Raw genomic sequence first — 16,612 nt, 5'->3', positions numbered from 1 at the left:
GCCTCTGATTCAGGGGCATCGGAGCCAGGTGGCAGCAGCCCCTGTTCATGGGAGGTCTGAGCAGCACACGGACAGAGACAATAGCGTGGGATGCAGAGCTCAGACCCCCACCATGGATAAGGGCTGCTGCCACAAAGCAGCTTCTGTCCACAATGGGCCCAGGCTTGCTAGAGACAGAGGCTACTTCATGGGATGCAGAGCAGCCTCTGTCTATGGGGAACTCAGACTCCCCACGGATAGAGGCTGCTTTGCAGTATCCTCCCTGCCTTCTCCTCCTCCCACTGCTGCCTAGCGAGGGGTGGGGCAGGCAGCACTGCAGAGCTGGTGCTGAGGGGAACCATCTTTCAAGCCAGCTCCCCCCAGTACCAGCTCCTGCCTGCCCCCTCTTGCTGCCTGTGTAGGAGGCAGCAAGCGGGGAGGGAACAGGTGGGTCTGCAGGAGCTCAAACACATGGGGAGCTGGCTTGAAAGCCAGCTTTCCATGCATATCAGTTCCAGCCTACCCCCCTCACCCTACTGCCTCTATCACAGGCAGATCCAGTGCTCATGGGCAGCCTGCTTAAAGCCAGCTCCCCATGGGCAATGGTTCCTGCTCCCCCCTTGCTGCCTCTGATACAGAGGCAGCAAGGGGTGGGGAGGACGTGTAGTGTTGAATCATTTATTCAATGATATGCTAACATCCCTAATTTCCTGCTTTTTATACTGTTACTTACAGTATTAATATTTATTTTGGCAAAACTTTCTGTATTACTACAGTCATGGTCAGTTAACTACCAGTAAGGGCTTCGGTGAAGAGTTGACTCAGGCAATCAGTTATGGGCTAGACATATTTTCACTTCTAGGTCAAGCATTCATCTGCAAACCCAGATAGCAGTGGCAGAAAGTGATTTATTTCCACAATTTCTTTCCCACATCTACAAAATGCATTCTTGCATGAGCACAACCTACCATGGCACACACAGAAGTGATCTTTAAAGAGTTAGGCCTAAAGCTACCAGCTATGTATTAATTATGACCTATAAGGTGTTAGAAGACACATGATCAAATGGACTGCACTAATAGATTTTCATTAAAGGTTGAGAACAAACTGCTTTACTTTGGCTTTACTCTATTAATGAGAGTAGGCTTCTATAAAGAATTATTATATTCATTAGTTATTCTTCCCTTTCAGCATGTACTGAATGTAGCACTTTGAAAAAGAGGCTCTTACATGGAAAACAATGAAATGAAAATGATTTAGCCACAGATCAGAAACACTGCAGACTCTCCCCACTGCCCTGTCAATGTATCCAAGTTACAATCTTCCGGAAGTAGGTTTATAGTTCTCAGAGGGTGGAAGAGTAAATTATTATTCTGTTTTACTGGACCTGGGTCCTTTTTGGCTAAAAGGCATATTCTTCCAATGTGGAGCATTTTGTTTTGATTTTACAATACAAAAAACCCAGGGAAAATGGGAAAACAAGTATTACAAACTAACATCTGGCAGCGTGTTGACTGTTCCTGAGCAGTGATGCGTAATGTAACATGCAATATGTTTTCCCCATGTCAGCTACACAGGGGGTCTGTCAGCTTATGCAGAAGTTCTGCAATTGCTAGAGAGAACTCTCCATGCCAGCCATATACAGCCCTGGATGCCGGTTTATGTGCACAGATGGGACCAATATTCTGAGAGCATCTTCTCTGACAGACAACTGTAAAGCACCAGCTGTTCTAAAACAGAAAGGGGCAAATTCTGACTTTAGATGTGTATGTGCCAGATTTACACTGAAGTCAGTGGGCACTGCCCTGCCAAGGGCAGAATTTGGCCTGAAGGATGAACAAAGAGATGCTGTTATTATAGCCATAAGGCCAACTGTGTCTGTCCATCCATATTAGTAGGAGAGACCTATGCTAGTCAAAGTGCAGCATCGCCTGATACCACGTGCCACTTCAGCAGCATTTCAACTCATAGAGCCCAGGTGTCAGCTCAAGGCAGCTGGAGGAAAACACAACAGGCCCGAAGCTCATGGCCACTGCGATCAGGAAAGAGCAACTCTGTTCACTGCTTTGAGACTTATGCGTACACAACGCGATGAGAAGAAAAACCAGCAGTGTGACCAAGGGATGATAAAAGCAGACAGCTAAACCAAGGAATAAGGAGGACTGACTTTTCCTTCTGGGCAGATCCCATCGTGGGCACAATTCTGCTAGGAACTGAGAATCCTTCACTGCTGCTGGCTTCAAAGGGTGTTCAACATGCTCAGCACCTTGGAGGATGGAGTGCCATTTCTCCATTCAACCTCTAGCCACCGCAGCCAGGGGAGCAATATTGTCATAAGATGAGACCGACGGGTTGGTGTGAGAGTAGGAAGAAGACTTGCATCCCCATGCCAATGGCTCTGCGCACACATGAGAGGGTTCTGGAGTCCAGGCACACCAGCTGGGCACCCTTTTAAAACACAGGCTCTCCTCTCCCATAGGGAAAAGCTGTAGTGCGTGTTCCCATTGCCAACGTTCCTTTCGACGGACATACGTTAAAAGAATGTGCACAATGAGGAAGGGCCAATTGTTTTCCTCTTGGGTGGAGGAAGATTATTTGTATTTAATCAAGACAACGCTCTGTACTCCTGACAGCACAAGAGAGGAAATTCTTTTCCACCATATAATCAACTAGGCAGGAGGGCGATCACAGAACAATTGCTGTGGGACTCACAGAAGTCCTCCAGGGCTTAGGCTGACCACACAACCCCAAGACTAGCAGCCCTGCTGCTCGACAGTTCTGCAAGCTCTGCATCTCTTGCTCCCTCACCCCCACCCTTGTAAATTTTAAACCCACTGTGACTTCAAGCCAAGAGCACAGGAGAGAGCGAATGAGTCCATGAAAAGCATAGTGAGGGCTGACCAATCTGCTTCCAATAAGACCATTCAATGAGGTTTGAAGGAATCAAGACATCCTGCGTGCAGACTGTGAATAATGTGTTTGCTCTGATGCATCAGCCCATTTACCCCCAGCTTCCATTTCATTTCTCCTTACTGACAGCAGCTGGAAGTTCTTGTTCAGGGCACATGTTCAACAATGCACTGGCTAACCACAATTGCTCAATATCAAGTAGCTATTCCATGTGCTGCAAGAGGTCCTTACCTACAATGTCTTCATAGGCGTTCTCCTCTAAAGTGCTCTTGGATCCAAACTTCGGCTGGTTCTCCGTACCGTTCTCAGCTGGAGAGGGAGGGTACAGAGACTGCAGGCCTGAAGCATCTTCAAACTCAAAGGATTTTCTAGAGTTTAAAACAATGCAATAAAGTAATTAGTGCTAATGTTTTATAATGGTCTAAAGAATCAGCTGTTCATTTGTTCTGAGTGATGATAAAATCACTAAAAATGTCTGAGCTGCACTTTAAAGGCTGGGGTGGCCACAAGACACAAGTAGGAGTAGCACATTTCCAGTAAATGGTGCACAGAAGGAATTGTGCCTCTGAGAGGAAAAATTCCCTCTTTATTTCCTTCGTGTTGCTGCTGGCCTGTATCAGCAGGAAATTAAGGTGTTCCCAAAGCCAGTTCAGGTGTGCTCTTTCCAGTCCCATCCCTTCTTCCTAAATACAGGATGGGGTAGGCCCTGCAAGGACACAAGTGGAGTTCTGATTTTCCAAGTCATCCCAACATGGCCAAACGGTCTGGGGCACCTCCAAGTCCTCAGATAATTATGGAACAGCATACTGAAAAGAATCTGCCATGTCTGTACTATCTGGGGTGCCGGACAGTCTTTGCTGCTTTTTTCCTCACAACCCTATAAAGGTATGTCTACACTGCCACCCTAGTTCGAACTAGGGTGACTAATGTAGGCATACGAACTTGCAAATGAAGCCCGGGATTTAAATATCCCAGGCTTCATTTGCATGTTCCCGGGCACTGCCATTTTTAAATGCCCCATAGTTCAAAGTACCTGCCCGCGGCTACATGTGGCATGGACTAGGTAGTTCAAATTAAATCTCCTAACTCAAACTACCGTTACTCCTCACTGCAGGCATTTGCAAGTTTGAATGACTACATTAGCCACCCTAGTTCGAACTAGGGTGGCAGTATAGACGTATCCTGAGGTACATAACAAAATAAGAATGGCCACACTGGGTCAGACCAAAGGTCCAGCTAGCCCAGTGTCCTGTCTGCCGACAGTGGCCAATACAGAGGGAGGGATCACAACTGGTAATCCTCATCTGATCCCTCCCCTCTTACCCACCTTCAGAGAAACAGAAGCTAGGAACACCATTCCTACCCACCCTGGCTAATGGATGGGTAGGAAATGCTGTTATCTCTACTGCATAGATGGGGAAATAAGGCACAAAGAGATGAAGGCCCAGATTTTTAAAGGCATTTAGGTATTACTGTGCTCAGCGTTTCATAGATTTCAGCAATTCCAGGGCTAGAAGGGACCACTGTGATCATCCAGTCTGATCTACTGCATGCAACACAGGCCACAGAACTTCCCCAAGATAATTCATAGAGCAGATCTTATATTTAAAAAATGGCCAGCGATGGAGAATCCACCATAACCTCAGTAAATTGTCCCAATGGACAATTATCTTCACTGTTAAAAATTTACACCTTATTTCCAGTCTGAATTTGTCTAGCTTCAACTTCCAGCTGTTGGGACTGTGTTCTAGCTTTCTCTGCTCAACTGCAAAGACCATTATTCAGTATTTATCCTCTGTCTATACATACTTATAGACCAGGGGTGGCCAATATGCAGCTCTTCATCCCTGAAAGGGCGGCTCATGAAGCCACCTGATGTGCCTCTACAAATGGTCCCCGGCTCCTTGCGCTCAACAGGTGCAGGGGAGCCATCCGGCGTGGCAAAATGGCATCGGCAATATGGTGGCGGCCAGCGGGAGCCTGACGTGGTCAAAAAGCCTAACTTGCGGTTTTTAAAGTTTTTTTTTTTTTTGCTCAACTCTGGCTGGTGGGAAGCTCTTCCTCTTTTTTTTGCTCAACAATTCTGGTGTGGCTCTTCACATTTTTTCCGCCGCTGTTTTGGCTCTCTTCGTTGAATGGGTTGGACACCCCTGTTATAGACCGTAATTAAGTCACTTCTTTACTGTCCTTTTGTTAAGGTAACTAGACTGTGCTCCTTGAGTCAATCACTATAAGGTATGTTACAATTTATAACTAATTTAGGAACCAAAATCCCATTTTTAAATGGATTTGGGCACTTGGCACCCTCAATCCTATTGAGAATTGATGAGATTTAGTACTCAAAATATTATATTAAAGTTTTAATTCCCCCTCAGCATCCCTGTGGGATAGGAAACTATTATTTTCCTCACTCTCATTTTACAGACGAAGAAAGTGGAGGTACAAAAAAGTTACATGACTTGTCCAAGACTCCAGTTTAAGTCAGTAGCAGAGCTTAAGTCTTTGCTTCAGCCACTGGAATACATTGCCTTTTTTCCCAGAAGAAGGATCTCTTCTTGAATTTATACACTAGGTAGTGGTTCTCAACCAGAGGTACGTGTACACCTGGGAGTATACAGAGGTCTTCCAGAGTGTACATCGACTTGTCCAAAGAGTCGTCTAGTTTTACAACAGGAACAAAGTATTACCAAAGTCAGTGCAAACTAAAATTGCATAAGATTTGTTTATACTACTCTATATAACATACTCCGAAATGCATGTACAATTTTTATATTCCAATTGATTTTTTTGTAATCCTATGGTAAAAATGAGAGAGTAAGCAATTTTTCAGGAACAGAGTGCTTTAACACTGTTATGTCCAATTTTGTAATCCAGTAATTTTAAAGTGAGGTGAAACCAAGGGTACGCAAGACAAATCAGACTCCAGAAAAGGATTCAATAGTCTGGAAAGGCTGAGAGCCATTGCACTAGAAGACTTGGGAGGCCACATTAAGGCTTGATCTACACTACAGAAGAAGGTCAAATTAAGATATGCAACTCCAGCTACATTAATTACGTAGCTGGAGTTGACATATCTTAAATTGAGTTTTCGTGCTATTCACACAGTGGGAGGCTGACGGGAGCAATTGTCCAGCACCCATGGGGCACCCTCTGAGTTTTATTTAGAGGGTCTTCAGTTGATCGAACCCTGGAAGATCGACCACGGCAGCATCAATCTTTCGCATAATGTATTCACAGCCTCACAGGTTAGCCTCTTAATTTAGTTTTCAACATCTATAATCCCAACAGAAGCAGAGAGGGGACAACAGGGCATACACATTGCCCAAGACTTTAAAAAATGGAAATTTTTGGGTGCTGGACAGGTGTGAAAAAATCAGGTCCCTAGATAATGACTGATTAAATAAATGTAGGTTTCTATTTTGGAAAAAATCTAGGCCACTAGAAAAATCTAGGCTATTGTTTTGGCTGAGGTACCACGTTGGTATTACACGGCTACTGAGCTTTCACGGGGGGTGGTGGGGGAGGGCGGAGAGCTAGTAGGGGCTTTTAGATTCAGCCATGCATAAGGGGAGGTGCAAGGAGTCCAGGTTTGCTCAAGTGTGTATGTAGTGTTTTTTGTGGATAAAAGAGAGTCACTGATTTCTCTCACAAACCCTGCCCCAAGCAGTGGCAAGGATGGGACACAGAGCTGCACAAAACTTGGCTAATGTGGCTTTGGAAGGTGAATGCTGGATGGTGGTTGGAGGGGTAGGTGCTAGATATATTGGGAGGCGCTGTCTGGGGTGGGCTACTTCTGCTATCTGCAATATGTTCTGATAGCTGTTTGGGGGCATCTGGAGGTGAATGGGTATTTAGGGCTCTCTGAGGGAAGCTCAGTGGAGATCTCTGGCGGCTGAGGGAAACAATATTGCCCCCCCCCACACACACACACACACACACATTCTTTCTACACTGGCATCACAATAGTTAGGAGATGCTAGTTCAGGGGCATTCCTCCATCACAACTGGTTGCGTATATAGTCCAACTGGAACATGCAACAGGTAGCCCGGCAGAGATGCTGCCTCAAGAATTGCAATTCTTTCCCTGCTCCCCCTAAGGGAAGGTAATGCACTGAAGCCTTCATAGCAGCATCTATTCCTTTATCATTCACACAGGCCCTGGGCTGCTGTGTGGTATGTTGGTGAGGTGGAACCAGGCTCTGTCCACTGCTTCTCCTGCTCTAATTCATTGATCAGGAGCTAGGGGGGCGGAGGGGAAGGAGTGGTAAGTGCACAGTCTTGTTTGGTGAGCTACACTATCCCTGTCTGAAGTGGCAACTACACACTGCCCCACCCCTCTGGATTTAGCCTCATAGATTCCTGGTCCGTTGTGGGCCTGTGTCCCTTCTCAAAGCCTGACGTGTTCAGATCCATGTTACTGAGACAGTAAGCAACAAGAACCAACCCTGGGTTTCAGATTCAGATCTGAACTCACTCCAGAACTTAGGGTATGCTCAGCTGTGAGATTTTGGTTCAGGCCCATTTCTAACATAAGCCAGAAGTACAGCAAGGCAAAGGCTAACAGCCAAGTTTCAAAACTATTTAGAGTCCTAAAGATGCAGAGAGGTATCTAGCAGAATTTTCAGAAATGTCTAAGCAGGCTAGGCATTGATTTCAATACACACATCACACATCAAGGCACTGCATAGACCCCAAAAAATAATTTCTGGACCTATAGGACAAGGGAAATCATGTACTCATAAAACTGAAAAAATAATCCCAGAAACAGGACCCATCAGCCGAAAAGTACAGCACTGCCTTTGAAAGCAGGGTTTATGGTTATTATTGGCTTCTTTGAGCTTCCTAATAATGGCAGCCATCTTTCTGAGAAGTGACAATATCTACGACAACCACCGTTTCTGTAGGAGACGGATAACAACAAATGCAAGCCACTTTTCAATTTCATTTTATGTTAAATTAACATTTAAAGAGAAGTAATAGTTCAGTCGAAATGTTCAAATTCTTACACTGTCTGAGTGTAAAACAGCACAGATGTTTGTTCTGACACAAAGTGCCAATATCTACCTTTGGTAAGGTGGCAGCACAGAGATGTAACAACAATTATAATAATAACAATAAATAAATGGCATTTCTTAAATAGTCTACCCCAGAAGATCACAAAACACTTTACAAACATAGGAATTATTTTAAAGCTAGAAAGGAGAGTCCCAGAGATGTTCAGGACCAGAATTGACAATGGGTGCCAATCCAGGCTTTGAATTTGCTTCTGCTGTATTTGACTTCAATCACTTGAACACAAGTTAGTGGCCTGACTCACTACTTTCTTGCTCAGTGTAAATTAGTGATAACTCTACAGAAATAAGGGCAGCTGCACTGGTGGAAAATGGGACTGTGGGAAATCAGGCTGAAGAAGTCAGCCTGATTTGTATAAGGTAGCAAGTAGCTATGGCACTCCTCTTAACTCTACATTTCATACCCTAATCGTTAGTAGTTTAATGCTCACAACCAAAGGGTCCACTCAGGCCTGAGGCCCCACAGTGCTAAGTGCTGTACAAAGATATATTCCTTGCACCTATGAGTTCACTATCTAATCTAATCACCACAGATGACTGAACTCAAAACCTATGTGCACAGGTGACTGTGTGTGCATACTCTCCCATCACATAGGCAGTCTGTCAACACTTAACATGGGTACAGTGGAGTCTGTGATACTGGCCTGCTTTCTAAAGCACTTTGAGATCTACTGATCTATTGTTATTAAAAAAAGACAGCTCATACAGCGAGTTCTCAATTCCCTGCTCTATCCATTGTGTGATTTCTTCAATGTATCCTTTGCCTACGTTTTCAAATGCAAGTCATTACTTACAGATGAGCACAGAAAAAAATTACTTCAAGTGATCTGAACATTCATGGTGCCACAAAAGGAGTGCAGCTTCCTTTCCAGTTGAGCTAGAGCGGGTCTCTGATTAGTCCATAGGCTCACTTCCTCACTGAGATTTCAGCCAATGATCACAGATACACACTAACCACAGCTTGGCTTTTCACATTCCCTCACTCACTCTCTTTGAGAAACAGCAGCAGTAGTGTCATTTGATCCAATCTGAAAACCCACTCCTCCCTTCCTCCTGCCCCACTACATTTTAGGTCAGGTTGCACTGACATACAATAGCAAGAAGTTGAGCCAATATCTAGTACCAAACACTGAATTTATAGAGTACATTCCAAATAGCACATTGCAGTTACTTGTAAAACTCATTTATAAATACTGAATGTATATGTTTTATATACACAGCATCCAAGTATGTCCATAAATTAGAACTTTGAAAGCTCATGAACAATTTACCCCTACATTTTCCAAGCAGCAAACAATGTTTGAGCCATACCATTCCCATTAAAAGCCAGAGGGAATCAGTCTACTTTGGAAATGTAGCGGTATGGATGAACACTTTAACAATACCATCTTCATCACCAGTTTTGTATACAGATACAAAGGCCATTCTTGCACGTGTTTTCTCTGAATTAAACCCTCACTAATACATTGCCACTAATTTAGGACTGACAATTCCAAGAACTGAATGAAACAAACTACATTCCATCTAACTCACGTTTACTGTGTCTGCAAACTTCAGATGCAAACACACCAACCACTGATGTGCTTTGAGGTTAACACACTCATACAGCAAGGACATTAATAGAACGATAATGGTTGTGTTACAAGAGCTATGAGGATAATGAAATTATGCTTCATTAAAGATCTGGAGCAAGGCGTTTATGCCAGATTGACACAGATGACCTTGAGTGAGTGTGAAGCAGTCACAAAAAAGGCTCTTTCAATGAATCCAAATTTCCTAGTAGGAAATTTCAGTTGCCTTCAAAACTGTAATAAAATCAAGGTAGTGGAGCAGGTGGCCATCCAGTCACTGCACTCTGATGAGAGAGAGCACAGGCCAGTATCAAAGGCTTCATGCTTTCCTTGGGCCAACAGCATTAGATTAGGAGGGAGAAGACTCTTGTTATTCACAAAATCACTCTACATTTATTTTAATATCATGTGCAATACATTTCCCCCAATTTTACCTATTTTGGGACTTTCTGGGAAAGCGTGACTCCTTCTTCTGTCTCCTGGTCACAGGAGGAGCGGGGGTGGAAGGGAGAGGGGGAGGAGCAGTAGGTATGGGAGAAGGAGGTAGGCCATTGCTTGGTTTACTTTTGTGGTTTTTATCAGCTTCATATTCAAAGGTGCGTTTGGGCTTGGGGACAGGATTCACTGCTGTGTTCGCTGGGCTCTCTGGGAGCAGCTTAGGGCTACCAGAATTTGTGGCAGTCCCTTGTTTTGTTTTATGACTTTTTTCAGTCTCAGTAGGTGTTTCTGGATCCCTCCCAACACTAACAGTCCCTCCTTTGCTATCGTTCACATTCTCACTCAATCCCTCCACAGTACCCAGCGTCATGGACTTTTTCCTTCCTCTGTCAACACTATAGCAGCTACTTGGCAACTGAGGGAGACCCCTGCCAGGCTGTTCTTTTAATGCCTGTTCAATCTTCTGTATTCTGTTTAGCACTGCAGACGTCTCTTTTCTGGCATGCCCTTTGAAGAAAGCATTGGAAAGAGCCTCGCTCCTGCTTGGCCTCTTTTCCAGCCTATGGCAGGAATCTCTATCCGGGAGCTCCTCCTCCTCTGTTTCTGGATAGGAGCACTCGGAAAATGTTCTGCTCATTCTCCTGAATCCTTTGAAATCAAAAGTCTTCTCACTGCAAGGAGAGGGCAATATGCTAGGGCAGCCCTCACTGCCAGATTTGTCCCCCAGGTCCCTCTTGTCCCCTCGTGAGCCCACCCTGGCCGAAAGCTGCTTGCGGCACTCCCATGCTGTAATCTTCTGCCGGATATCCGGCGCCTGCGAGTGGATGCTTGCCCTGCTGAGGGAGATGTTCCGTAAGTTGGCTGCCGTTCCCAAGGTCAGAGTGCTCCGGGTGAGCTGACGGCTCCCTAGACCATCCCAATCCTGAGTCTCCTTGGGGGTCTCTTTTTGGTCCTCAGCCTTCAAAACAGACAGCCTTTTATCCACTGAGCCAACGCTCACAGCTTTGAGAGAGTGGTTTGGAGAGTCCGTGTCTGAGGAGAGCCCAGAGGGGTGTCTCAGCGTAGAACCGCGGCTGCTCCACTCCTTGGGGAGCAGCCTGGAATTGGAAACTTTGGTGAACTTGGTGGATGGGCAGGACTCCTCACTGTCACTGAGGGGATAGGCTGGGCTCCTTGGTGGGGACAAAAGAGGAGGCGGAGAGACTGACTGACACCTGGAATCAAAAAGAAAATAAAAATCAGCTCCCTGGAAAACTAAGGTTAATAGCTAATCTCTTCTCTACAATAAACAGGACTATGTATGCAAATCACAACAGCAAATATCATCATCAGAGGGCAACTAAATGCTGTCCAATTGCAAAATTACAAAGAACAGCAATTTGCATTTCCAAAACCAACTTTCCACTCTTTAGTCCAGGATTTACCAAGGCTTGCCCCATCTGAGGACAACAGTCAGCCTCATATCAAGCCATTGCCTTGAAAGCATCTATCACAGAGACAGTGGGACATATCCTCAGCTGGTATAAATCAGCATCGGTCCATTGACCTCCAAGAGATTGAGGCCACGTGGCAGTAAGACAATACTACCTCAAAAATGGCTCCCATTGAAGCAAAGATCAGGGAAGCTTACATTAAAAAAAAATAGCTTAGACCTTGGAAACCATGAGCACATAAATTAAAAATATATAGGTTTTTAACTCATGACATCCATAGTATAATACCATCACAATATTTTTAAGCAAGTACAAATATATATATACACAAAATAAAATTAAAATTACAAAGGAAAGACCTGTTTTGGACTGATAGGGTACATCTACACAGCAGTGTTATTTTGGAATAATTGATGTTATTCCAAAATAACAAAACATGCCTCGACACTACAAGCCTATATTCCAAACTAATGTCGAGCTGGAGGGCTTCTTACTCTGACTCATGGTTACCCTCATTTCACAAAGAGTAAGGGAAATCAAAGGAAAAATGTTCTTCCTTCAACATACTGCTGTGTAGATGGCGCCAAAAGCCGAGTTAAGCGATTTCAACTTAAGCTATGCAATTGATGTAGCCGAAGTTGCATAGCTTAATTCAACTTAAGCCCTGCTGTGCTGACGTAACCATAGAGGCCAACAGATGAAATATAGTGATCTTTATCATGAACAACAAATAATTCCTTATAAAAAATGTTACTGTCTGAAAAAAGGTTAATTTTCCCCACTTACTTTCTAAAATGTATAAAATATCCAAAAAGCTGACAGCAGTCCCTTTTCTAAATGATCAGACTCTTATAGACACATTTTTGCCACAGTTTGCAGAATGCACCATTGTTACTACTCAGTTATATTTTATCAAACGTTAGCAAACTGCTACAAAGATCTTCACATAAGAGCAGTAAGATAATCATAAATCAGCTCTACACCAGCAATGTGAAAATTAAGCCAAAACCATGTCACAAACAGCGTTGTAAGTCTCCTACCACAAAATGCACTCATCAAATACAGCATCAAATTAATCACAACTCCTTCAATAGTCAGTCTTAAAAACTCTTTCAGTTGCAAATAGTAATTAAAGAGAAGGGGGGAAACAAACACCTCCTTACAGCTGAAGTTCATTTTGTATTAGATGGAGAATGTGCATGTATTAACCTAACCCACTGTCTATGTGTAAAATCCGAATGGAAGAGCTATTTAGATAAATGCAAAGACCCATGGGAGCCATGCAACTCAGACATAGCCAGAGTAGAGCTAGTTTGTGAGATACCTGCTTCTCAATGGTCTCCACCCTGAATGGGCAGCTCATACGTGCAATGTGGGTCCTGTTCAAGTCTGACACACTGGTCAGATCATCCACCATATTGGAACAGTCACTGCACCGCATCGCACAACTTAGCTTGAGACATGAGATTCTTATTCCTTAAAAACCATTCCAATGAATCAGAACAACAGCAACAAGTTGTAAGATCACCTCCCACTTTCCCACTGTTAATGCTGCCTTACATGTAAAAACTCAGAAGTACAATAAAAACTCAAGTCAGAAGAGAAAAACAATCAAAGTATCAACAAAAGCAACTTAATTCCTTGCCAGTATCCTATCAGGGATCATGCCTCTTTGGTACAGAAGTTGCAGACCTCTTTGACTAAATGAGTTTTATTTGCTTCTTCTGCACTAAAAAAAAAAAAAAAAAAAAAAAAAAAAAGACAAAGAAATATGTCCTCCAAGAGGAACTGCATACTTTGCCCCACAGAGCAGTGACAAATCATTCACCAGCTGCTGGTTAGATACAGTTGAGCTTTTTCTTCATAACAGAAATGACAGTATCAGGGTATAAATGTACAATTCAGAGCCCTATAAAGTCATATTTACTGCAATTCTGTATAGCTCCATAATATGGTTCTTTGCAGAAAAGAAATTCCAGATCAGGAGCCATGTGATAGCAGATTTAGTAGTTTTGGCAGCTTGTCAAGTTGAATGTATAATTAAATGTTCCTTAGAGTCCTCCTGACCCAGCAGCCCTTTCAACCACTGTGGTTCCTGAAGACATTTCCTAAATCTGTCTGTCCAGGCTTCTGAAGGATATGTATGGTCCTGAATCTTGATTTCCCCCCTTCTTCAGGTTTATACAGTCAAGTCATGGCATTCATCTCATCTTTAAAGCTGATGCATCTGTAGGGGGTTTGAAATGATGTTCTCCAGAAGGCCATTCCCCCCACTGCAATGGTACTCTGCCATTTGTCTGCTGCACGGTAACAAGAATATCATGGACCAAATGGAGCCATTTATGCATGAAGTCCATAGTCTGTGTCACGGCTGATTTAAGATGCGTGTTAGCAGGATCCCCAATTGGAATTCAGCAATAAAGTATCCATCTGGAGTCTGACACACATTGAGGGCACATTAAGATTTTCTCCCCTCCTCAAAATTATCTTTCTTCTCCAGGGTGGGAACACTGAGTTACAAATCAAGGGGGCCCTTCTCAGTTAAATGAAAGCATCAAACTCAAATGATACATTCAATTCATCATAGCAGGAATAAAGTGCACAGTTATTGGGGACAGATTAGCATCTGGATATCAGAGCTAGTGAGATTATCCTGATCATCCTTATCCCAACTTTGACTTTTCTGTGTAATGAAAAATATGTAATATGTAATCATTGCCTTTACTGTGTTGTTTTTGAAAGGGTTTTCATGGAATCCTCCCTCTCCTTGCTGCATTAAATAGAACACAGCTTTCCTCATTATGAAGATTACTATTTAACATTTGTAAGCACCTAGAGGGCAACCAAACCAAAGTCCCTTTGTGCTAGGTACTATGCCAACATATAGTTAGTCAGAATTTACAGTTAATAGAGAAAATGCCCAAATCAAACAGCATATAGATTCTTTGAATCAGTTTTAGTGAGTTGTTACTAACAATAGACTGGGTTTTCTTTTAGAAGTTTATAATCTTCTACAGGCAGTCCCCAGGTTACATACAAGATAGGGACTATAGGTTTGTTCTTAAGTTGAATTTGTATGTAAGTAGGAACTGGTACATATTGTAGGGAAAACTCTAGCCAAACATTTCTCCAGAGCTCACTTTTATTCTCCCACACCTCACTTCCCTCAGTCCTTTATTCTCAAGCTGAGGTGTCTGCTGAGAAAAGCCGCTCCGCGTCTCCCTGGTCTGCTGGGGGGGGGGGGGCGCTAGCTTCGCGTCTCCTTGGTCTGCTGGGGGGAAGCAGCTAGTGCGGGGTTGCCTCACCCCATTTGTAAGTAGGGATCCGATGTAAGTCGGATCCATGTAACCCGGGGACTGCCTGTACTTCAATGGCTTCACTTGTCCCTATGAAAATCATAAAAGGTATCACTTCACATTTCCTTCACCAGAAACAAGAACACTTCCAAAGTAGGTAAATTACATTAGCTCCATTTTACAGATGGGAAAAGTGAGGCAGATATCCTCAAACTGCAACCAGAGAATGCCAGATCTAGAACTTCTCCTGGCTTCCAGTCCTATGTTTAAACTACTAGTCCACAGTTCTTCAAATGCCTAGCACTGAATATTTCATTATACCTTGATATATAGTGCTTAAAGTTAGTCATTGTATATACTAACATGTTATTTATTTAGTAGGACAGTAGGGTTGGGAGGTGTTCATGTGAATGCATTTAGGAGCAATATTTTTCATTTATTACAAAGATAAAGGATAGGAACAAATATACAAAGAACAAAATAATAAAGAGAACAGGTAACAAATGAAGGGGATTATGTCTCTCCTGACCTTTTGTGGGGAGATGCTGTCTGACTACAACAGGTAACCGAAAACTGCTTTAAAATACTGTAACACAGTGGTTTTCAACCTCTTTTTCTTTTTTTCATTTGCAGATCTCTAACAAATTTCAAATGGAGGGGAGGATCCCATTTGAAACTCAACTTGTGGTCTGCAGACCCCTGCCATGAGAATCTTAGACTGAAAAAGAATTGAACAGAATTCAACTGTAAACGTTGGCCCATCATTTGAAGCAGTGTGAGAAAGGGCACAAACTGTGGGCTTCTGTGTGTTGACCTGTAAGTGGCGGTACTCCCACTCTTTTGATTGATCAGAAAAATGGACAGTCTTTTCTGGGACCTGAAACTTTGTTTTCAGAGTGATGTTTCATGGATCCCTTAGACATCATCTGCACAAACTACAGGGTGAAAACCACTGGTTTTAACATTTTGTTCTGACTTAGACACTACTGTGGTTTTATTCAAAATATTTATGTTTCTGTTAGGACTATTCCATGGTCAGCTTATAGTCTCAGGTAGAGATGTAAAATACTGTTTAAAATGTTAACTGGTTAAACTGTATGTTTAACCGGTGATCAGGCCCGCTGCATCTAGGGAGGTTATGTTATAGAGGACTACATGATTAACTGAGAAACCTAGGCTTATCTATTAAGCCTGTATCAGAGGCAGCAAATGAGGGAGAGGGGGCGAAGTGGGAGCCAGTCCTGTGAGAAGCCGGCTTTAAGCCAGCTCCCCATGAGCACTAGAACTGCCTGCCCTGTTTCCCCGCCCCCCTCGCTGCTTCTGATATAGGATTTACCAGTAAGCGTGGGGAGTCACCTTTTTAACTGGCTTTCCGCACATGCTGGCTCCGCATACTTGCCTGCCACCCCTCTTGCTGCCTCCTATAGAGGCAGTGTGGGGGAGGAGGTAGAGGCAGAAGCCAGTCCTGGGTGGAGGCCCCCTTACTGACTAATCATGTAGTCGATACAAATTGTATTGACTACACGATTAACCAGACAATCGCAATTTAAAATCCTTTGTTTAAATTATCTGCTGCTGGGGCCTAAACTTGCATCCATTGAGTTCAATGGCAAAACTCCCATCAATTTTAATGGTTAAAGAGCAGGCTCTGAGAACAAACGGCATTTCTGAAGTGCCTTTGGCTAAGCATTTGTAATCTTACAAAGCAAACTTGGCCCAGTTCACACTTCCTAGCGGCAGAACACACAACAGATTGGCATGGTTTCAAGCTTTTCCCAAAGGGGGCAAGCAGAGATGTGTTCGAGAATGGCTGACAGAAAACACAAAGCTACAGGGCAGTGGTGGGCAACCTGCAGGCCACACATGGCTTACTGGGGTTCTGTGCACGGCCCGGGAGACTCCCTCTGCATGCG

General features: G+C 43.6%; 1 protein-coding gene across 17 annotated transcripts in view; it reads right to left on the bottom strand.

The window, feature by feature from the left end:
* The window catches only part of DENND2B (DENN domain containing 2B), a 340,796-nt gene that overhangs the window by 135,127 nt on the left and 189,057 nt on the right, over positions 1-16,612 (bottom strand). For 13 of the 17 annotated variants that reach the window (XM_025189962.3, XM_025189963.3, XM_075927977.2 and 10 more), the window contains 2 exons: positions 9,967-11,184; positions 3,121-3,257 (listed from right to left, as the gene is read on the bottom strand). In XM_025189962.3, the coding sequence (XP_025045747.3) occupies positions 3,121-3,257; positions 9,967-11,184 (1,355 nt within the window). The remainder of the gene's footprint in view (positions 1-3,120; positions 3,258-9,966; positions 11,185-16,612) is intronic. The other 4 variants (XM_075927984.2, XM_075927983.2, XM_089778642.1 and 1 more) reach the window with 1 other exon arrangement.

The sequence above is a fragment of the Pelodiscus sinensis genome, chromosome 5 (assembly GCF_052426305.1).
Source record: "Pelodiscus sinensis isolate ZL-2025 chromosome 5, ASM5242630v1, whole genome shotgun sequence".
Classification (NCBI taxonomy): domain Eukaryota; kingdom Metazoa; phylum Chordata; order Testudines; family Trionychidae; genus Pelodiscus; species Pelodiscus sinensis.
The sequence above is the reverse complement of the archived record's forward strand: the minus strand, read 5'-3'. Positions and strand labels throughout refer to the sequence as shown.